Source organism: Nesoenas mayeri, assembly GCF_963082525.1.
Source record: "Nesoenas mayeri genome assembly, chromosome: 21".
NCBI classification, from domain to species: domain Eukaryota; kingdom Metazoa; phylum Chordata; class Aves; order Columbiformes; family Columbidae; genus Nesoenas; species Nesoenas mayeri.
In genome coordinates, this window is record NC_137571.1 from 6844835 (window position 1) to 6866960 (window position 22126).

At 57.8% G+C, this 22126-nt stretch overlaps 3 protein-coding genes across 5 annotated transcripts; 2 read left to right on the top strand and 1 right to left on the bottom strand.

Moving 5' to 3' along the window:
* Positions 1–6392: 6392 nt before the first annotated feature.
* On the top strand, positions 6393–7081 carry LOC308048590 (cAMP-dependent protein kinase inhibitor beta-like; the record flags this gene model as incomplete). The annotated part of the gene is made up of 2 exons (XM_080357817.1): positions 6393–6537; positions 6999–7081. The coding sequence occupies 2 exons, from the start codon at positions 6393–6395 to the stop codon at positions 7079–7081; spliced, it is 228 nt and encodes a 75-aa protein (XP_080213943.1).
* Positions 7082–9360: 2279 nt separating this feature from the next.
* FABP3 (fatty acid binding protein 3) lies at positions 9361–12609 on the top strand (the record flags this gene model as incomplete). Its single annotated transcript, XM_080357557.1, has 4 exons — positions 9361–9433; positions 10122–10294; positions 12028–12129; positions 12221–12609. The coding sequence occupies 4 exons, from the start codon at positions 9361–9363 to the stop codon at positions 12272–12274; spliced, it is 402 nt and encodes a 133-aa protein (XP_080213683.1). The 3' UTR covers positions 12275–12609.
* A 701-nt stretch (positions 12610–13310) lies between these two features.
* ZCCHC17 (zinc finger CCHC-type containing 17) lies at positions 13311–21971 on the bottom strand. 3 transcript variants are annotated; one of them, XM_080357410.1, is made up of 8 exons: positions 21841–21971; positions 21624–21741; positions 20775–20832; positions 20283–20383; positions 19839–19930; positions 19253–19353; positions 18940–19095; positions 13311–14015 (listed from the first exon to the last, which is right to left on the bottom strand). In XM_080357410.1, the coding sequence occupies exons 2-8, from the start codon at positions 21663–21665 to the stop codon at positions 13705–13707; spliced, it is 861 nt and encodes a 286-aa protein (XP_080213536.1). In that variant the 5' UTR covers positions 21666–21741; positions 21841–21971; the 3' UTR covers positions 13311–13704. The 3 variants fall into 3 exon arrangements, with proteins under 3 accessions (XP_080213536.1, XP_080213538.1, XP_080213537.1); XM_080357411.1 differs by having other exon boundaries at positions 13704–14021; positions 18947–19095; positions 21624–21971; XM_080357412.1 differs by lacking the exons at positions 20775–20832; positions 21624–21741; positions 21841–21971 and having other exon boundaries at positions 19835–19930.
* Positions 21972–22126: the final 155 nt, after the last annotated feature.

The following is a 22126-nucleotide window of genomic DNA, read 5'->3' on the forward strand; positions in this document are numbered from 1 at the left end:
GTGGGAGGTATAATAGGATGGAGGGAGCCTTACCACTGTCTCCACCCTTCTCAGCAGTATCTTCCCCCAAAAAGCCAGAGGATTTGGAGGGGGAAATGTGGTGGCAGAGCCAGGTTCTCCTCACTTTTTTGAATAGTGGGAGTCGCAGCATTTCTCCACAGCACCGGGATGCGGGGGGCGGCGGGGAGCTGGGGCTGCTCGGGGAGCCCGTGGTTGCAGCCACCCTGGGGGAAGCCTTGGGGTTCAGCTCCCAGTTCAGCTGGCGAAGCTCTGGCAGCTATTCCTGACCTGACCCCAAGCTCCCTCACAGGACAGGGTGCTGGGACCCTGTGGGGACGTGGCACCACGAAGGAATCCCGACGGTGCTCCCAGCATCCATGTAGGGATGGGGGAAAACATCTGGAGCTCTTCCTCACCATGCATTGGTCCCTCCCGAGGGGATGCTGCCTGCGGAGCGGGACACCCTGGGAGATCTCCCCTTCCCTTCTTGGAAGGAGAAAATCTGCCTCTGCCAGGGAGCTGGGGGGAGCACATGCTGGGGGCTCCCCGGGGAACCGCAGGTACCAGCTGCAGCACGTGGCCTGGGAGGCTGGCAGCTGGTGCCGTTGCTCAAAATTAATTACCCAGGTGCCCACACATGTGCTGCTGCTTTGGCAGAGCTGGGCAGCCTCCTCCGAACTCGGTGCTGCCTCCCCGGGCACCCGCTGCCCTCCCCACACTGCCCAGCTGGACCACGGTCCTCCCAGTGCCGGCCAGCGGCAGGTGGAGAAAAGGGACCTCGTGCTGGGAGGATGCTCCTGCAGTGCACAGCAGAGCCCAGGACCATCCGGCTGCATTTCAGAAGGGCCTGGGGACTCATGTCACCCAGCCCACAGTGCTCCTGACACGGCACAGCCCAGCGTGCCCTTGGTGGCGCCCAGCTGGCACCCTGTGTCCCCGCAGGTCACCCAGCCCCTGCCCTGGCAGCCCATGGCCTGTGTTACAACATCTTTGCAGCTCCTTGGGTTTCCCCTGGCACAAATCCCTGTGCCACCCACACCATCTGCGCCCACAGCCAGGAGAAGCGGGGACCCGTCCCTGTCCCCAGCGTTTCAGATCAGATCTGTCGGCTCCCACCCAGGGTGCTCAGGCTGGAGCAGCTGCTGAAGAGCCATTTGGGGAGGAGGGAGCCTGAAATTGCTAAAGAATGAAACCGATTTAGATGTGGGTGACACGTTTATTATGCAAAATTATAGTTTGTGCTGTCGTCGGAGCAGTTAACTAAAGGTTACAGTGGGAGCTGTATTACCCAGGGCTCAATCATCGCAGTTACCTCCCGTTAGATCACCTGCTTTGCAATGGAGACGCGTGGTAGGGGAAGCTCCTGCTTCCCTCCCTGGGCTACGGGAGCAAACATTGACTCACCTGCGGTGCCGGGGCCCTCTCTGTGCGGGCGGCAGGTGGGATTTCATCATCCCCAGGTGAAAAGGGCTGTTGTGTTTTCCCCCTTGGACTCAAAAAGGACCCAAATGCAGATGGTGGGACTGAGAGTAGCCCCAGGAGCCAGGAGAGGGGGGAGACGGACTCAGCCCTCCCACCAGCACCCAGCACCCTCGCAGGTGCTCAGCAGGTTAAAGCTGGAATTAAGCTGCCAAGCCCTCCAGAGCACTTTTTCCATCCCAATCCAGGTCTGCAGGATCCAAAGGGGTTTTTCTGGGCAGTTACAGCCTGAGGTCTGGCGGTGCCAGGATTCGCGTTGGCAGTGTTTGGGTTTGCCCTGCGGATGCTCAGGGAAACTTTGTGTTGGGATGTCAGCGAGCGCAGGGGCTGGTTTTGCTCTTACCCTGCAGCGGGACTCGCTCTGATTTACATTTGCAGCATTATAAACCGAAGCGACAGTTTATACAAATGGCCTGAAATCCTGTCCGGAGACACTCAGGTTGGATTCTATTTTTTCTCCTGGTTGTAAGAGGGTATTAAATGGAGCTGAACTTTGCCATCATTCCCATGCACAACAACAGATTGATAGAGCAATAATGCACATTTTTTCCTCCCAGCAACTCCATCCTATGGATGTCAGCAGCAAATCCCGCCTCTTGTGCTGTTGGTATCCAGAAATTAAGGGAATGGAGATCGTTGGTGTCCCATTTCAGAGTCCTTCATTCTCACTCTTTGCCTTGAATGGGAATTTAGGTACCAATGTCCAACAAGCCTGGATGAGCCCCACTGCAGAGCCAGTGGAGGGTTTGTGTTCGGTTTAGGCTGGCATTAGCTAGGACACAGCTCAGGATTTAGCGTGAAAAATAAATTTCTAAGTACTACAGCTGAAAAAATCCTAAATAAAAATGCTTGCCCTGAAGCGTGCTAAAAGGAGACAGAGGGTGAGTGAAGGCAAGTGAAGGATGACCTCTGAAAGCACCCGTGTAACCCAGGGAAAGGTTTGAGTGGAATAATTCAGGATTTGGATATGAGCAGGATTGGGACTGAGCCTAAGCCTGGACCATCATCTCCAGGCACTTGGTCTGGGATGTTCCCAGGCCCTGGGCTTGAAGCAAAACCTGTTCTCCACATCTGTCTGCATTTAACCACCTTAAGTATTCTTGCACCAGCCAACATCCCTGGGCCCTTTTCTCATTTTCTCCCCCTGCCCTGGAGACGATGAGTTCAGGACAATATTTATTCCCTTTCACCTAGATCCCGGGAGCTGTTTATGGGCTCTGACAGCTGACAGAGCCCATTGCTCCGTGGCAGCGGGTGCTGCTCAGCATCCCCCGGGCTCCGGCACCGGCGTCGGGCAGGAGCGGTGCTGCCTGCAGCCGCGTCCCTCGGGACGGAGCCGCCGGGACCAACCGTGCTGCTCCGGGGGAATCTCTCAGCTCTCCAGATTTTATCCTGTGTTTAATTATTGCCATCTGCTGTTCCGGGCTCCAGGGGCTGTCTGGTCTGGCTGTTGGCTGTCGGTCTCTGGGTAAACCAGCCCCGTTGGGTTTTCCTCTCTTGTGGACTCATCGCTGACTTTCCTGGATGATGCTCTCATGGTTGTAGACTAAAGCAGGAGAGCTTCAGGCTGGACATGGGGAAGGAATTGTTGCCTGAGGGTGGTGAGAGCCTGGCCCAGGTACCCAGAGAGGTGGTGGATGAACCATCCCTGAGACACCCCAGGCCAGGCTGGACGGGGCTCTGAGCACCCTGAGCTGGTGACGATGTCCCTGTCATGGCAGGGGGGGCACTGGGGGGCTGGGAAGGTCCTTCAACACAAACCATCCTGTGATTCTATGACACCTTTCTGAGCCAGGGCAGCTCTTTCTTTCCCGGTTTGCAACACTCATTTAATTCAATGTTATGGTTACACTTTGGTAAATCCTTCCCATTTTTCATTTGTGTTCATTACTAACACTGAGACTGTAGAGTTGCCAGTGGATTTTCAGATGGCTCACGCTCTTCTCTCCTGTCCTCTCTCCACCTCTCCCCAGTCTCTTCCATCACAGCCCATCTCCAGGAGGGATTAAGGTTTATTTCTGCCCTCCCTCCTATATCCCATTAGGGGCATTAAAGCAGGAGCCAGTGGCCCTGAGGACCTTCCATGTGAGCCCAGGAGCTTTTTTGAGTTGAGACCACATTAAGCCTGCCAGAAACGGTCCCTGCTTAGAGGGGAAATCTCTGCTCACCAGGCGGAGGGCTGGGGTTCATGCAGTGCTATTTGCCCCGTGTGGGGTGGGACTTGCTGCCCGTGGGACTGGTGCTGAGGGCTGGTTATTGCCCAGTTCTGCAGGACGTGAGCGTGCGGAGCCACCGGGGCTGCCGGGATCCAGGTCTGAGCCGGCGCTGGGGGCTGGGGTGTGCATAGGGAGACTGTGTCTGTCTGTCTGTCTGTCTGTGTGAGTCCACATGTGTATGTCTGTGTGTGTTTGTAGCTTGCGAGTGCACATGTACATTCCTGTGTACATGCATGTGCACATGCATGCCTTTATGTGTGCACACATGTGTACATTTGTGTGCATGCATGTTTGCATGCATGAATTTAGAATTATAGAATCATTTAGGTTGGAAGAGACCCTCAAGATCATCGAGTCCACCCATAACCCACCCCTGTCCCTGCCCCATGTCCTGAGACCCTCATCTCTGTCCAACCCCCCAGGGCTGGTGACTCCAGCACTGCCCTGGGCAGCCTGTTCAATGCCCCACAGCCCTTTGGGGGAGAAATTGTTCCTAAATCCAACCTCAACCTCCCCTGGAGCAACTTGAGGCCGTTTCCTCTGCTCCTGGCGCTTGATACTTGGGAGAACAGACCAACACCCATATTTATGCGTCTGTGTGTGTGACCATGAGTGCACACGTACGTGTGCTTTGCACGCTCACGTGCTCACACCGTCACATGCACCAGGTGTATGTGACCTGGCTCCCTCCAGCTCCTCCTCCCAAACGGGTGCCAGGGTGACACAGCAGGTGCTCCTGTGCCATCTCGGATGCTACACGTCACCTCCCCTGTCCCGCTGCCCGGAGCGGGGCTGCCAGGCCGAGGGCCCGCCAGGCGAGCAGGTGCTGCTGTGGGACACTCGGTGACAGATGATCGACCTGAACTTGAACATGTGCTGTGTGACGAGAAACTCTGTGACCAGGAGGTGACACGGCGCTGGCACTAACAGGAGCTGGCAGGAGCCTTCACGCTGACCTAGGGACGCACATATGTGCTGATGTGTGTACAGGGCACGTGGTGTACACATACATGTGTCACGGGACACTGTGTATGCACATATATGTGCCAGGGCATGCCATGCATTCACACACGTACTACAATGCACCGCGCATGCACATGCATGTGTCAGAGGGTGTCATGCATGCACAAACATGTTCTGCAATGCACCACATATGCACATACGTGTGTCACGGGACACCATGCATGCACGTGTGTCCCAGAGGACAGCACACACACAGCCTGAGCTCAGCGCCAGCTGCACATACACATACATCACACACAGCAGCCCAGCCAGAGGCGATGCAGGCAAACACGCACATACGTGTGCCAGTGCACACTCAAACCCGCAGCTCCAGAGTGCCGTAGATGGTGCACGTGTGCGCACACACCTGCACACAGACCATTGTGCCTCTGCTGTGTCTTTTCCACGGCTCAGGCACCACTCGCAGGGCCACCGACCTGCCCTCCTCACACCCCCGAGCCTCACTCCATGCCTCAGTTTCCCCAGCTGAAAAGGGCCCAGGTCCTGCCCCGCATGGGGCAGCTGCCCTGTGACTAATCACCTGCCGGGTTAATCATTCATTCCTCCTCCTCGCACGCAGCCGGGGTCACTCGTCCCGCTCGGCACGGTGCCTGTGCCCAAGGACTCGGGGACCTTGGCTCGTCCTCTGCCGGAGAGCGATTCCCAGCGCAACACTGGTGAGTTTGTGCCCCTCACAGCAGGATGAGCTCCTGCTGTCACCAGATTGGGGACACCAGTCCCAGCATTGCCACCAGTGTCTGATGCGGAGGAGATGGGGATGCCTGGGGGTCCTTTCACCCTGTGACTGGGAGAGCCCCCACCTGCCCAGGGGACCCCGGTGGGTGTCACCACTGCCTGCCGTGGGTCAGCAAGGGCCGCTCTCCAAGGGACACAGTGGTGTCGCCAGCTTGGGGACAATGTGCCCTTATGCCCTGGCACTGCAGCTGGTCCTGCTGTCCCCCCTCCACCTCCCTTGCTGTTCCACCTCCCAGCTGGGTGTCACCTCCATGTCCCCATCCCTGCTCTCCATCCTCCTCCCACCTGCCCCCCAGGGATGAGGGGTCCTTGCCCTCTGCAGCCGGGCTTGACAGAGCCCCTCAGGGAGGAGGGTGCCGTGGGTGCCCTGCACGGGCACACAGCCTCTCCCACCCCCGGCTTGTTCCCAGCTCCCTCCTGGCACCAGCCCCATCGCTGACCTCTGCTCTGTCTTCCCCAGGTTGGAGCCGGAGGGGACCCATCCCAGAGCCCCCATCTCCCGTGGGGTCCCTCGCTGGCTGGGGGACATTGGGAGGGGGAACGGCCAGGCCGGGGAGCGGAGCAGGACCCTGGGCACGGGGGACACGCCGCGCCAGGCCAGGCTGGAGGGCGCCCGGTAAGGCTGCTCGGGGCGGGGGGTGGGGGTGGGACCCCCAGGACTCCCCTTCCTCCATGATGCTGTGACCAGCAGAAGTCACAGCACCCAAAGGTGCCAACCCTGGGGACAAGGGAGTCCCATTGGAAGAGTGGCCCCTGCCTCCATCCCTGGAGACCCTGCGGTCAGAGTGGGTGGGGGGTGTTGTTGGGGGCTCAGCCCCGTTCCCCAGGGATGCTGCCTGCCCTGAACCAGAGCATCCAGCCTGGGCCACAGCCGGGTCCCCTTCGCCTGCCATGCTCAGCAGGGTGACAAGGAGGGAACGGTGTCTCCCCAGGGTTAGAATGACCGAGGTGGAACCCGTGCTGGACTTCGCATCCTCCGGGCGAACGGGCCGGCGCAATGCCCTGCCCGACATCCTGGGCTCGCCGGCCGGCGTCAGCCCCTCCGACCTGCCCCTCAAGCTGGCCGAGATGTCCCTGACCGCAGGTGGGTGACGGGGAATCATAGAATCACAGGACGGTTTGGGTTGGAGGGACCCTCCCAGCCCCCCAGTGCCCCCCCTGCCATGACAGGGACATCGTCACCAGCTCAGGGTGCTCAGAGCCCCGTCCAGCCTGGCCTGGGGTGTCTCAGGGATGGTTCATCCACCCCCTCTCTGGGTACCTGGGCCAGGCTCTCACCACCCTCAGGCAACAATTCCTTCCCCATGTCCAGCCTGAATCTCCCTCCTTTAGTTTAAACCATCACCCCTTGTCCTATCACCTGCTCAAAATTCCGTCCCCATCTTTCTTCCTGGCCCCTTATAAGTCTGCAAAGGCTACAACAAAGTCTCCCCGGAGCTTCTCTTCCCCAGCTGAACACCCAACTCCCTCAGCCCGTCCCGCAGCAGAGTTGGGGACAAGAGGGTGAGCAGGGTCCGTGGTGGCTCATCCCTCGTCTCCTCGCAGGCAGCGCCCAGGAGATGCAGTCGCCCTCGGCAGAGGCGCCCCCTCCGCAGCCCCTCAGCCCCGAGCTGAAGGACACGTCCTAACCCCGCGCTGGGGGGGCCATTGCTGAGCAGCAGAGGATGGAGGAGGCCGTGGAGCACCAGCCCAGCTTTCCTGGCACGGCGGAGTCCGCTGCATTTTCCTCGGTGCTACCGCAGCGAGAGGGACCGGCGGGTCTCGTCTTGACCCTGCCACCCGGGGAGCATCGCGTGGCGGGGACCCCCGTGACGGAGGGGCGATTGCCACCCGCGCCCTGGGCGAGGACCTGGCGGGGGGAGGAATACTTCTCTTCTGGGACATCTGGCAGAGCTGAGCACGGGGGGTCTCCGGGGGACTCTCTCCCTGTCGCAGGAGCAGCCCGCGGGTGTTTCTGGCTGAGTGTGGTGTTCACTGTGATGTTTTGGGTACCACTTCCATCTCCTGGCCTTTTGTCCTGGGTGGTGCTGGAGCCTTTTTCAAGAAGACGGGGGGAGGAAGCACTGAACACCGACAGGTCCCCAGCCCTCAAGCAAAGTCCCCAGCACCCCAGGGTGGCACTGGCCATCCCCAGGCTCTTGGGCAAGGACAGTGGCTCCCATGTGAATGGGCACGTGTACACGCGTGTCGTGTGCGGGGATGCTTGTGTGCATGGCACCCACATGTGTGCTGGGGGTCTGTGAGCACGGGTGTCCCTGTGTGTGAGTGACCACGTGCGTGGGTGCTCACCCGTGTCAGTGGGTGTCCGTGTGTGTGCTGGGGGTCTGTGAGCAGGAGTGTTCACATGCGTGGGAGCTTCTGCAGGTGGGTGGGTGTCCCTGTACGTGGGTGTTCCCATGGGTGGGTGTCCCTGTGTGTGGGCAGCTGTACACATGAACATCCACATCTCCTGGTCCCGTTGTCTCAGGGGGAGGCTGGGAGCGCGCGTGGGGACCAGGACTGTGCCCATTTGGGACACTGACACCCAGGAGGGTGAGGGGACAGGTGACAGTCCCTGCCCTCTTCATCACCTCCCAGGCTGGGGGTGGGTGTGAGTGGGGGCTCTGGCTCCCCAGGGACTTGTCTGGGAAATAAATGGCCCGTCTGTCCCTGGGGAGCCGTGTCCTGTGGGTGTCCAAGCCGGATGGGGGGACGCCTATCCCACGGGATCCAGGGCTTGTCACCCACAGGGGACGCAAGGCAAGGGGGTCCCGCTCGGGGGCACTGCTGGGGGGAGGAGGTTGAACACGAGCTCTCAGCTATTTTTGGGTGTCTGTGATGACAACTTGGGGCCAGAGAGAGGGAGAAACTGTCCCTCCCAGACCTGGCCACTTTGACCCCAAAGTCCCTAAGATGGAGGCATGTGCTGCAGCCACGGGGTTCAAGGACACCCGACCCCCCAGCTGGGAGCCTGCGCTGCCTGGGGACAGGGGCAGGAGGAGGCGCGTCCCCAGGGGCTGGGGGGCACATGCTGTGGGTCCCGTGACCCCATGGCTGTCGTTGTCCCCAGTGTCCCCCTGACACACAGAGCATCACCATGGGCACATGTGTGTGTGCGAACACACACAGGGGAGGGACAGGGTCACACGTGTGTCCCCACAGACACGGAGCAGGGACAGGGTCACACGTGTGTCCCCACAGACACGGAGCAGGGACAGGGTCACGTGTCCCCCCACACACAGAGCGGGGTGGGGTCACACATGTCCCCACGCTCCCCTGGATGCCTGAACCCCCACCCTGGTTACTTGCTGCTCCCCGTTCCTCAGTTTCCCCAGCTCAGCCTCCTTGTCCCGAGGACAGGTCACCCCGAAGGACACCGCCATCACTGGCGTCCCCATGTCCTGGCCATGCCCCCCACCCACAGACCACAGGCAGCACCTACCCCCCCAATTTGAGTCTGCCATGGGGTGGGCACACACCCGCACCCTGCCTCAGTTTCCCCATATCCCACACCCTTTGGCCGCCGTACCGCAGGGACCGCACACAGCCCATGACACAGCTGGCCCCCCTTTCCTCTCCCCAGCAGTGCCCCCCCGTTCCGCGGGTGCCCAGGCCGGGGCGGGGCCGGGGGCGCTGCCGGGGCGGCCGCTGGCAGCGCTGTGGGAGCGCCGAGTATTCCTGGCCGCGGCGGTGCCGCTTCCAATCATGTGATGGGGACATTATTTAAGGCGGCGGCGCGGCCGAGCGGCAGCTGCGAGCTGGGCGGTGCGGAGCTGCGCGCACGGCCCCGGCCCCCCGAGCCCTCCGACCCGCCCGGCGCCCCGCGCGTCCCCCCCCGAGCCCTCCGACCCGCCCGGCGCCCCGCGCGTCCCCCCCCGAGCCCTCCGACCCGCCCGGCGCCCCGCGCGTCCCCCCCGCGCTCCGCACCATGGTTGACGCCTTCGTGGGCACCTGGAAGCTGGTGGATACGACCAATTTCGATGAGTACATGAAGGCGTTGGGTGAGTGGCGGGGGTGGAGGCTGCAGTCAGGACATCACCCCCTTTGTTTTCTACCCTGCACCCCATTTGCATGGCCGAGCCCCCCGCCCCGCGCACGGGGCTGCAGGCGGTGGGGGGGCTCCGGGGTGGTTTATGGGGTGGTTGATGGGGCTTATCCGGGGTGGTTTATGGGGGCTCCAAGGTGGTTTATGGGGGTATCCGGGGTGTTTTGCGGGGGGTCTCCAGGGCTTTGTGCCCGGCGGCTGGAGCTGAGTAAGGAGGTCTTGTCCTTCTCCTGCCCACCCCCTCCCGGGGCAGCCCTTGGTGGAGGGATGGGACCCCCTCCCGGGAGCCCCCTCAGGACCTCTCCATTCATCCCCCCCATCACCCAGCCCCAGCTCCTGGGCAGGTGGGTCCCCACCCGCAGCGGTGCAGGGGTGTGGGGGTGACACCGGTGCCCCCCTACCCCGCCCAGCCCCGGCGCTGGTGGCTGCTGGTGCAGGATCCCTCCCTGAGCAGCACTCCCAGCCCCCCCAAGCACACTGAGCACACACGTCCCCCCAGGGTGATGGGTAGGGAGCAATTTTGGGGTTCACCCCCCCCCTCCATTGTGAGGAAGATCTCCGGGGTGATGCTGGCAGGACCAGAGGCTCATGGCCACATCCTGCCCCCACACCCCCTCAGCGCCCCCAACCTTGCCCCCCCCCAGGCGTGGGCTTCGCCACGCGGCAGATGGCCGGGCTCACCAAACCCACCACCATCATCGAGGTGGACGGCGACAAGGTCACGGTGAAGACCCAGAGCACCTTCAAGAACACGGAGATCAGCTTCAAGCTGGGCGAGGAGTTTGATGAGACCACGGCGGACGACAGGCACGTCAAGGTGAGCCCCAGCCCCTGCCCCCCCGCGGCAGGACCCCAAAAATGCTCAGTGGGCTTTGCTGGATCCGGCCATCAGCTCCTGGCCCGGGGGCTCCATCCTTTTTGTGTTCGGCAGCAGAAAATCGTTATCCCGCCAGTGCGGGTGCTCGCGCCCGGTCCCACCCCCTGCCCCCTCCCTGCCCCATTTTGCAGTGAGGTTTTCCCCGGGGGGCCCTGGAGCTGCCAGGGACGTTGTGCAAGAGCCCGGCTTGCAAACGGCCACAGGTTTGCTCAAGAGGCAGCGAGGGGATGTGGGGGGTGGTGGCGAGTGTTGTCCTTGCTTGGGGGGCACAGGGCACAGCATCTCTTTGAGGAGCCCCCTTTTTGCTTGCCCTGTGAAGCAGGGACGGAGCGGGTGGGCAACCCTGCCTGGCCGATCCCCGCCAGGGGCTGATGCCTCTCTGGGGGTCCCTAGGGAGGCCAGGACCTCCACGGTCAGGCTGTTCCTTCCCATAAGAGCCAGGTAAAAAGCTTTGGGGGGGGTCAGAGCTTCTTTCGTGGTCTCTCCCACCCCGCAGAGGCACTTGCTGTTGCAGGCTGGATCCACCCCCTGTGTTTTCCCTGTTTCTCAGCTGCTGGGAATAGAACACGTGTGCACGGAGCAGCTGGGAGCCCCGTGTTCCCCACCCGGGCAGGACCTGGAGGGCAACTCAGGGCTCGTTGCACACAAAATCCCAAAAGGTTCAAAGCAGCGGAGACGCGTGACCCCACAGCTCGGGGACGTGCCCTTCACGTGCCCCTTGGCCCGTGGCCAGAGGGCACATGGTGGGGCAGGGGGGCCAGGGTGGCTGCAGAGCCGTGGAGCCACCGGGATGGGGCCGGTGGGGTATGTCAAATTGTGGGACACCCAGGATGTGTGGGGCACCTGAGTGGTGGGGACACCCCAGCTGTGGGGACATCTGAGCTCTGGGCACCCCCAAGCCATGCAGGGACCGGGGCTATGGGGGCACCTGAGCTATGGGGAGACCCCCCCATGGGGCCCCTGAGCCCTGGGGAGAGCTGAGCTGCAGGGGGACTGGAGGAGCTGGGGGGCACAGGGCAGGACGGGGCTGGGCAGCCGGTGCCACTGTCTGTCCCGGCACAACCCTGCTCGGCTGTCACACCAGCCTTGGCACCGGCTGTCACACCAGCCTTGGCACCGGCCCGGTGTTTGGGGCTGAGTCAACAGCAGCGGCTGAGCAAACAGCGGCTCTGGTGAGCAGAGCTGAGTTTGCCGGATCAGCTCCTCCGAAAGCCCTTGCCGGGCCCTGCGGCACAGGCAGAGGCTTCAGTTCAAGGCACCGATACCTGCCCCGATACCTGCACCCCATCTGACATTTGGAGCCAGCGAGCTGTGCTTGGAGGCAGCTGGGATCAGGTCCCGGCAGCCCCAGAGCAGGATGAGGCCCTGGGCAGGGCTCCCGGTGCTGACCCTGGGTCAGGGTCACCGTGACGGGGCTACTCGGTGGCAGCCGGGGCTGTGACCCAGCTGGTGGCCACAGCAGCATCCAGCCCATGCTGAACTCGGCTGACAAAGAACAGGGGGATGCTGCCAGATGGACATCCCGATGGTGGCACCCACAGCCTGTCCCGGAGCCCCACAGGGCTCTGGGTGAGCATGGGGACACTCAGCATCGTCCCCTCCAAGGGACAAAGCCCCTGGAGCTGAGAATCCCTGGGGAGGAGGGTGACGGTGGGTCCTGCTCTCTCCCGCAGTCCGTGGTCAAGCTGGATGGAGGGAAGCTCGTCCACGTGCAGAAGTGGGATGGGAAGGAGACATCGCTGGTCCGGGAGCTGAAGGATGGCAAATTAATTCTGGTAAGGAAATAGAAATGGTTCTAAATTGGAGGGGGTTACAGCCTGGAACAGGGCAAGGTGGGAACTAACCCATCACCATTTCTGCCACCAGACTCTCACCATGGGCAACGTCGTCTCCACCCGCACCTACGAGAAGGGGACATAGACGCTGTCCCCAGCTCCTCCGCCCGTCACATGGTGCCACGTTCGCCTCCCGCATCGCCTCCGTCCTCACCCCGCGCCAGGCGCGGCTCCCGTGGCCTCGGAGCCTGCGGCCCCATCGCCTCGTGGTGCTGCTTGGGGCTTGGGTGGGGGTTTTGTGCTTGTTCTTTTGTTTTTGTTTTGTTTTTTTAATTAATAATGGGAAAACTCACAAGGAAAAATAAAAAAGGCCATGTTGTTACAGCTCTGTGCTCAGTTTAGCTGGAAAAAAAGGCTTTTTTGGCACATGCTCACCCACAGCGCTGAGCCTCGCCGGTCTCAGCCCGCACACCCTGGAAGCGATGGGGTTAAAGGCCCAGCGCTGTGGAAATAGGAGAGGCTGTGAGGGGTGGAAACTTGCTGTTCCAGGGGGTGTCAGTTCCTGCCCTGCAGCTCTGCCAGCCCCGGCCCCGCGGTCCCGCCAGCGCAGACGGGCAGCGGCTGCCAGAGCATCAGCTGATGCTGCGCGACGCGGTCAAGGTCACGAGTGGTGAGGTGGGAACGTGGCCCCAAATGGGGGACTCAGCCATGGGGAACTGGGGCGAGAAGGGGCAGAGCACAGGGAGACGGGGCAGCAGCCCCACGTCCTCCTCGTGCCGCGTCCCCAGCCCCGCTCTCGCTTCCCGGCAGAGCTGGTGGCACCACAAGTGACTCATCCCCCGTTTGGCACATCTGCCCCACCAGTCGCTCCCCACAGGCTCCGTCAGCCCAGCCCAGCGCGGCCACAGCCGGGCCCGCTGCCACCTCCCCCCTGACCTTCAGCTCCAGTTACAAGATTTATGCTCCGGTTGCTCCTTAGCAGAAGGCACCAGGTGGCTTCTCGTAGGGTCATCTCAGCACACACCCCTCTCCCACCCCCAGGAGCCTCTGACAGCATAGGAGACTGTCCAAAACCAAACCCCGAATGTGGGTCACCTCCCCTCTCGCACAGCCAGCACCCTCTTCACTGCCCCAGATGAAGTGTATAGAAGAAAAGACGCGGTACAAAGTACAACTGGAGATTGGGGAGATTTATTTTCCATCACTTACCAAGGTGGCAAACACACCGCAGTTCATGTTGACTTACAGTATCTCCACTCCCCCATTTGCTTCTGACTGTTCTACTCCCAGTGTTTGCAGATAACATGAGTGGGGCGGGAGGAGGGTTTGGGGACCAAAACCATTGCGGCTCCGCAGCGTTACCGGCTGCAGGATGCAGCCCCATCACAGGGCCCAGCAACAACCACCCATCCCCAAGCACGGGGACGCTCAGGGAGGGCACGGCTGAGCGCCAGCCGCTCACCCACGAGGCTACAGGACGGGACAGATGGCAATGAAGGGGTGGCATTAGCCAATTTTGGCAGGCGTGGCTGCTGGTGGCAGAAAACAGCTAACAGAGGACAACTTGTACCAAAGTCAACACCTGTAACACCACATGCTGAGCGTTACTTTTGGGACAAGGAAACGCCTTGTCCCCGGAGCGAGGGGCACGCTGGCCCAGCTCTCGCTCCTCGTGGTGTGCAGCAGGGACTCAAGGCCGGGCCCCCGCCTGCTCAGTCCCGCGGCTTCTTCTTGTGCTTCTTCTTGTGCTTCTTCTTCTGAGCCTTGCTGGGCTCCCCCGAGCGCTTGGGCCTCTTGCTGGCTGGCTGAGCCCCATCGCTGGCCGAGTCCGAGCTGGCCGAGTCCGACTCGGAGGATGGCTTGTTCCTGTGCTTCTTTTTCTTCTTCTTCTCCTGGAAAATGAAATGAAAGAATTAAAGAACCTTGCACGTGGGAAAACTGTCACTTGTGGTCACCAGGGCAGTGAGACACTTTCTGCCTCCCATAATCCCTGAGAAATGGAGCGGGCGGAGGCAGAAGCGGGGACGCTGCTGTCGCTGGGCTGCGCGGGACTGGGAGCATCTGCGGAGTCACTGGCGGCTGCGTCCCGGTCACAGATCTCTGGGTCGCAGGGTGAAGGAGCTTCTATGGGAACGCGGCAGCGCGCGTGGGAGGGAGGCGCTGAGCACAAACGGACCTTCTGAGCCTGCTCTCTGCCTTCCAAGAAAAGATCTGCTGTTTCAACGCTAGGAGCAACCCCTTTAATTTGAATTCTACAAAAGCATCTGTCTTCTGCTCAGCTACAGTAACTTCTCCCTGGTGTAGCTTTGCAGTGGTCACTGGAATTGCGGGTATGATAAATAGGGCTGTGATGCATTTTCACAGTTTGCTGCTCTTTCTCCCGGCCTGTGAAATACCTGCAGGCAGTCTGCTCGCAGCTCTTGTCTCTTCATGTCAAAACCGCACCTTCCTCATTGTTTAGTGACCTGGAGTTCATCAAGACTTAGTCCCTCCTGCCTTGTAGCTGGTACTTGTTTTGCTAGTTCCTAAACGGCACCAACTTCTGGCACAGCTGTTCGCACACTGCTGTTCTCATCGCCTCTATCTGTGCCTTTCTCAGCTTGGTTCTATGTATTCAATAGCCATAGACTGGATTCTTCTCCTGAGATCCCTTTTGAGTGGCCCTCAAACAAGGGATGCAATAATACCTTTAGCTTTATGCAATTAGTCTTGTTTGGAATTAAACTGGGTGGTGGAATTTTGCCCTTGTAATTTTTTTTTAAGAATAAAAACACCCTAGAAGGGATATCGGCATCTCTCTGGAGAGGCAGAAAGACTTGTATGTGGAAATCCATTCTAATTTTTCACAAGAACAGATGTAAAACCTCTGAATAAGCCCATAACTCCACATAAGGGTCTTCTGGCAAAAAAGATTTCAACTTCTGGGAAGAGCTCTGGACACTCCCCTCTTATCTCCAAATCAAATAGCTCTGGAAGGAGCAGTGTGCTAGCACTGGAGGCACAGCCTGCAGCAACCGTCTCCCCAAGGCGGGAGGAGCCCGGGGTGTTCACCGGCCCGCTCAGTGCCAGCTCTTTAAAAACAACCCCAGCAGCAGGAGAACCAGAATATCAGGCTGCAGCCCAGCCCGCTGCTCTTGTACACGCCAGCTCCCAACACAGATGAGAGATTCTGAAGCATGTTTGCTCTGTTTTGGTAGAACTGTAATCATTATTTAAATTGGACAGGACGTGCAAGGCACTTGTAATGTGCCGGTCTCCATCCTTGTTGGCCCTCGCGGGATCTTTACACCAAGAGGCTGCTTGAGCAGGATCCACTCAGAATGTCTGTGCACGTGGAGTGTTTGCTGAGCTGAGCTCCATCCACCAGCAGCTGCAGGTTCTGGAGGGGGGTCTGAAGCTGGGGATGCAGCCGGGCTCCACCGCGGTCACCGGAGGCACAAATCCGGCCGTGGCTTTGGCGCTGCCACCCCCGTACAATAGAGAAACGCTCCCGCTTGCACAATGCTGAGTCAACTGGTAACCAGGGGCCTGTTGTCTCCCAGTGCTGGGATGCTGGAGTTTAGTGAAATCTGTGGTTTAATAGAAGATTACTCATGCAGAATGATTTCACAGCAGCACTGCCTCCTGCTATACAAAACATTAAGCTCTGGCTTACTCCCTGCCACACTTGCGGTCCAGCGTGTGCTGATGCCACGATACTTGCAGTCCTGCCCTGAAAGCACATTTGGTTTGCTGGAGTGCGCAGTCTGGCTGTTCGGAGCCCCCAACGAGGGGAGATTGAGGGTTTATTTGTTTTTTCTTTCGCCAGCACAATGTCCACATATGTATTTTTATTTCCCCTGTAATCCTGAAGGAACGTGTGTGACATCCTGTCCTGTCCTCAGCCTTCACATGCTGAGGAAGTTTTCCAAGCTCTGGAATGAAACTCTGTTAGTTGTTAAGGTCTTGTCAAACTTTCTCACCATGTGCACAGGCTGGAAAAGCTTGAGAAAATTCTCCTTGCTGCATCCCTTTCTCTAAAAGATTTAACTCTTCATCATCCTCTTATTCTAAAGACTTGATTTGCTTTTGCCCTTTGTCTGTGGTAAGGCACCTTTGCCCTTCGTTTGTGCTCCTTCTGAAGGCACCTTTGCCCTTCGTTTGTGCTCCTTCTGGCTTCTGCTTCCAACAGATGAGTGCTCGTTTCTTGCCCTGGAGACCTCTGGATGAACATGCACATGCTGCTGTGTCTCGAGCTTCCTTCTGCGAAGCAAATTTTCTTCATGTGGATGCTTCCCAACCTGTTTCCAGCCAGGATGGTTCTTCTCCACCAGGTGTGGTGGGTGTGTGACGGGCCTAAGGCAGCACCAAGGGAGGAGCGTCCCAGGCCAGACCTACAGAACCAGTATCAGACCTTTAGTCCCCATGGGCAGCCTGTTTGCGTTTGAGCAGGTGAAAATACCTGTGCAGAATCAGAGTGATTGCTGTGGGCAGGTATCTCACCCATCTCCATGGCTGATCGCCACTGTTTCCATCATCCGACCGTGGGTTTGTTTTCTCTCCCTTGGCTCAGCTTCTGGGGTGGCTGCCCAAGGAGGGCAGCTCGCCCGAGACTTGTCCTCCTTGTAGCCCTGTGACTGGCACAGCCGTGCCCTTGGGCTTCCTCCTTGTCTCTGCTTCCTCGCGAAAGGAGCGCATGGCACGAAGAGCCCTGCCAAGGTGGGGGTGACTTACAGCAAACCTCTCCCTGTAAAACTCTCTGCAAGCCCAAGGGTGGCATCGAGGTCATTTGGGACATTCTTGGCAAAGAAAAGTGGAGCTGTTGGCTTGGGGGCTCCAGGCTTCTCCCTTTACGCTCCCTTCCATAGTGGAATGTAAAGCACTGTTACGCGTTGTGTTTGGGACTGTGATCTGACCGCGCTGTGCTGTTCCCCACGCCTGTGCGCAGCCACGCTTTGAACACACCGCCATCCAACCTCTTCAAATTACAGCTGGTGGGGCAGGAAATGTGGCTTTTTGTCTGGCTCACCAAGGCTCCTTCTCCTCGTCTAGTGATGCCTCCAAGCGAAGGCCCCGGGCTTCTTTCACCCACTGGCGCCGGCTCAGCAGACTGGGGAGGCTGAGGTTGGATTTAGGAACAATTTCTTCCCCAAAGGGCTGTGGGGCATTGGAACAGGCTGCCCAGGGCAGTGCTGGAGTCACCAGCCCCTGGGATGGGGTCAGCAAGGCAATTGTCACTAGGTAGACTGAGCTATTTCTACTTTGTGTAAATGCCTCTGGGGCTGCAGGAAGCAGGGAAGCACATGGTGGCTCCCAGACAAGATCGCAGCAGGCACTTGAGACAACAAGGGGGCCATTCATTGCGAGGATCCCACATCCTGCCTCCCAAAAGCTCAAAGTTTTATTTTCTAGCACTGGAAAACATCTGAAAACTTTTGATCTCCCCCCTGAGAAGGAAGGGAGATCAAAGGAACAAGCAAGATTTAAAGGAAGGCTGTTAATCCACAGATCCCAAAAAATCAGTAACAAATCCAGGACGGTGACCCAGATATCTTGTAGTTGAGACTCCACAGGGAGTCCCCACCTCTAACGAGCTATTTGTGCACTTCTCAGTGTAATTTTTCTCCACAGCATTTAAATAACAATCACACAGGTGACTTTGTTTTATACCGACTGTCGGGCAGAAGCGGGACAGGGGCTGTCACAGGAAAGTCACAACACCCCTACTCACCGCCTACAATCCCACTAACAGCCCCAGCTACTCCTCCCTCTCTCAAATAAGAAGCTACCAAAGTGCCAGAGGCCACATCACCAGTGAAAGATCAGACTGGAAGCAAGAGTTCAGCTGCCAGTGTCGCTCTGGACTGCTCCGAGTGCTGCCACAAATGCAGCCTCCTCTGTTCCCCATTGCCAGCCTCTCCTACTACCACTAGTACTGGTTTAACTCCACACTGAGCCTGGGAGAACTATGCCCTCAGCAGTTACACTGCTGTTTTCTCTCTCCTGTAAAAAAGCCCACCACCTTTCCTGCCTGTTGCCTCTCTCCAGGGACACAGACAGGCCAAAGAACAGGAAAGAGAAAGAGAGAAAAAAATAGGGCTTTAGAAGTATAATTAGAAGTTGGATTCCAGCTGCGAAGGGACTGATGAAACAGTTTATTTACTCAAGTCTAGAACTGGAGTACTCGCTGCTGGATAAACAGACCAACCCTCAAACACTCCAGTTTTGGATTCAGGTCTCTCCTACATTTTATACCAGGGCTTCGAAGCCAGAGTTCAAACACTGGCCATGAAAGGTCTCTTATCTCTTGACATTGTCACGTAGACAAAAACGGCTTTAGAGCCTGGGAACGGCGTTCGCTCCCTGTGCAAACACAGCAGCGATTTTCCCCGGCGTGTGCAGATAAGCAGAGTTCACATGGCACTGGCTGGGTCAGGACACTCGCTGCAGTCAGATCAGGCAAAAACAGTCAGAAGTGTGATGGGAGGGAAACAGGGTTATTGGCAAGAATCACAGAAATCCAGGAAAATGAAGCAATTTCTATAGAGCCTCACAAAGCCCAGGGGAAAAAAAATAATAATCCTTTTCTCACGGTAGAAATGTCTTTTGAGGACTGTGCATTATGGCACAAAATCATCCTAAAGTCAGTTTAAGAGAATCCAGGGAAAAAGTATAAGAATTGCTAAAAAGTCTGCAGAGCAGACTCCTGTTCTGCTACAGAACCTGCACAAAACAGAGCCACTTTCTGATAATCACATTGCTGTAGCAAACCACAGATGTGACTGCACAGAGCAGATTCTCCAGCTCACTTTCCAGGCCAGCCCAAGGCACCTCGTACCTTTTTCCTTTTTTTTGAAGAATCCTCAGCTGTGCTGGTCTTTCTATCTCTTTCACATCCTGCTGCTGCCACCTCCTCCTCCTCCTCTTCTGGAATGAGGGTGTATTTGGTACCTCCAGGCTGCATGAAACACTCCTTGGCAAAATGACCTGTAAAACAGTGTTTGAAGGAGCCAAAACGACCTGTAAAACAGCGTTTGAACGAGCAACCCACCCTTTTTTTTTTTTTTAACAATTGCATTTTAGACACTTCAAATGCTGCCAACAATCTTTTCATTATTAGCCACAACAATAGACTCTAACGAACCTTTGCAGCCACATTTCTTGCACACAGTGTTCAGGACGGCCTCGAGCGTGATCTTCTGACTCGTGTAGTCTCTGAACGTGCGTTTTTTCCTCTCATCCTGACTGGAAACAGAAGGACAGTTCCATTTTCAATCCACTCCCATCGTTAACTCCGTATATTTATACAGACACAGCCTAAGCACAAGTGTTTTCAAATGTTGCTCTAAAAACACCGCTTGATCAGCTAAAACAAAGAGTGGAGCTGATCAGCTGCTCAGCAGAATGAACCACATTGATAACACTTGTCACCTTCTACTTTTGAGATTAACTGAGCTCTCTCTGCAAAAGGAAAAATGCAGGGAGCTGCAGTTACGTATTTTGTATGTGAATGCACACACATGCTCAGTATGAAAATGAAGCCTCCTCCAGCCCTGTCAGGCAGCACAAGCACAGGAGAACCTTCACTCAGCCCCCCGGGCAGCCAGCGCAACACTGGGGGTCAGGAAGAGCCCCCTCACCCTCCAAAAGACGGGCAAGCTAGAGAGTAAGAACCAGGAGAAGCAGAAACCTGCCTGATCTGCTATATTCTGCTCAGAAGATTTACCTACTCAAGGGAAACATTGTTTGGGTCAAGGTCTTTGCCCGTCCCTTGGTTAACAACCTTCATGGAGAGGGAGAGTTTCAGTTTGTCGTCTTTCATCTGGAAGAGGAAGAAAAGGAATGAGAAGAATAAGTGACAGGGATGTTATCGCCACACCGTGACCGGAGGCCTAGGGAGAAGGAAGGAATTTGTCAGATAGCAAAGAGCAGCGCTACAAAAGATACGTGAAAGTGCTTTGGTGCTATTATTTCACCGCTGCATTCACAGCTTCAGTTAAGCAGCTATCTCAGTCACGAGACATGATCAAACTATAGGTTTGTCCAAGTTAATATTCTGGTTTCAATCTGACCAAACCCAAGTGCATGTTCAGAAGCTTTGCTGTAATTCCCAAACCATGCAGCCCCCAGGCAGCTTCCACCTTGATCCCAACAAAATGCAGCATTAACGGTACCTCTTTCCCGATAAGCTTCACCCACACTTTGTCTCCAACATCGACGATCTCTGAGGGTTTATCCACGCGGCAGGAGGACATGTGAGTCCTGTGAACGAGGCCTGCATGGAATTTGGAATAAAAAGAAAGGGACAAATAAAGACAAGTCTCTACTGAACCCCTGGGGTGCAGCCCATAAAAGAAACAACTTGGACAAATTATCTAACTACAGAAAACTTCTACAGTTCGTCCAATACCTTAAAATGATTTTCTAAGAAATCATGAAGTCACCGAACAGCCCTCCAATGCTTTTTGGCGTTCATGTAAACATATCATCATATTCTAAATGCTTTCTGAGAACTTCAATTTCTTACTAATTAAAAAAACAAAACAAAAACAAACCTTTTTCTGAGCTTTTTTCTAAAAGCCAGCGAGCCTGGAATTCCAGGGATGATTGCTTGGCTTGAACATGCTAACGTGAATTTACACCTGAACAAAGTAGGAGAGACAAACCTTGTTTCCTGCAGCCTGGAATTTTTATAAACGCCCCGTATTCTGTCACTGTAGCAACCTGCAAAGAAAATCAATATAAAACCTTTTTTGTTTGCAAAACATGGGTTAAAACAAGCCCAAAAAGCCTATATCATGGTTCTCTGCTTTCCTCCAGTTCTAGGTTTTGAGGCAGGTTCAACACCGCAATGCCTGACAATGCTGGAGCAGCTGCGCTCAGCCAACCGTGTTTTGCTTGGAAGAAACCTTTAAAGTCATTGAATCCAACCACAACCCCCTCCGTCCCTGCCCCATGTCCTGAGACCCTCATCTCCATGTCCAGCCCTCCAGGGCTGGTGACTCCAGCACTGCCCTGGGCAGCCTGTTCAATGCCCCACAGCCCTTTGGGGAAGAAATTGTTCCCAGATCCAACCTCAACCTCCCCTGGCGCAACTTGAGGCCGTTTCCTCTGCTCCTGGCGCTTGTTCCTGGGGAGCAGAGCTCGACCCCCCTGGCTCCAAGCTCCTTTCAGGCAGTTCAGAGATCAGAAGGTCTACCCTCAGCTCCTGTTCTCCAGCTGAACCCCCAGCTCCCTCAGTCTCCATCACATTGTGCTCCAGCCCCTCAGCAGCTCCGTTCCCTTCTCTGCACTCGCTCCAGCACCTCAAGGGTTTCTTGGCGTGAGGGGCCCAAAACTGCCCCCAGGACTAGGGGCCTCCCCAGTGCGTGTTTGCTCAGGGAGCACCTTACACACACCCACACGCACAAGCCCAGGACACCCCGCGGTGTGACCGCGCTCCCGCGGGACAGAACCGCCGGTTACCGCCCAGCGCCCCCCGAGGGGCAGCGCCCCCGCCCCGGCCCGGCGCGCACCTCTCCCTGGAAGATCGCGTACAGCTCGGGCAGCGCCTCCATCGCCGGTCCCGGCGCTGAGCCGCCCGGGGTCCCACCAGAACCGGCCGCTCCCGCCACCCGCGCTCGGAGCGGCGCCCTGAAAGGAAACACCCAAATAACGCGCGAAGCCGCCCGCGGCCCGAGCCGTCAGCGGCTGACGGGGGAACCGGCACTCGGGCTACAAGGCGGCACCGACCCGAGCGCCGCCGGCGCCGCTCGCAGCGCGGGGTGCAGCCAGGCGCGGCGGTTCCCGCCCGGTGGCCCCGGGACAGCGGGCCCGTCAGCGCCCGCCGCGGCACCGCCGAACCGCCGCCATTTCGCTCTGGTCACGCCTCCCTCACGTGAGGTTCCGCCCCGCCAATCGCCGCGCCTAATGATAGCGCGTGGCAAGTCTCAACCAATCAGCTTTATCCATGTTAGGCGACGCCCTCCCTCCCGCGCCGCCAGTACGTCACGCCTCGCTTTCGTCACCCGCGCGCCGG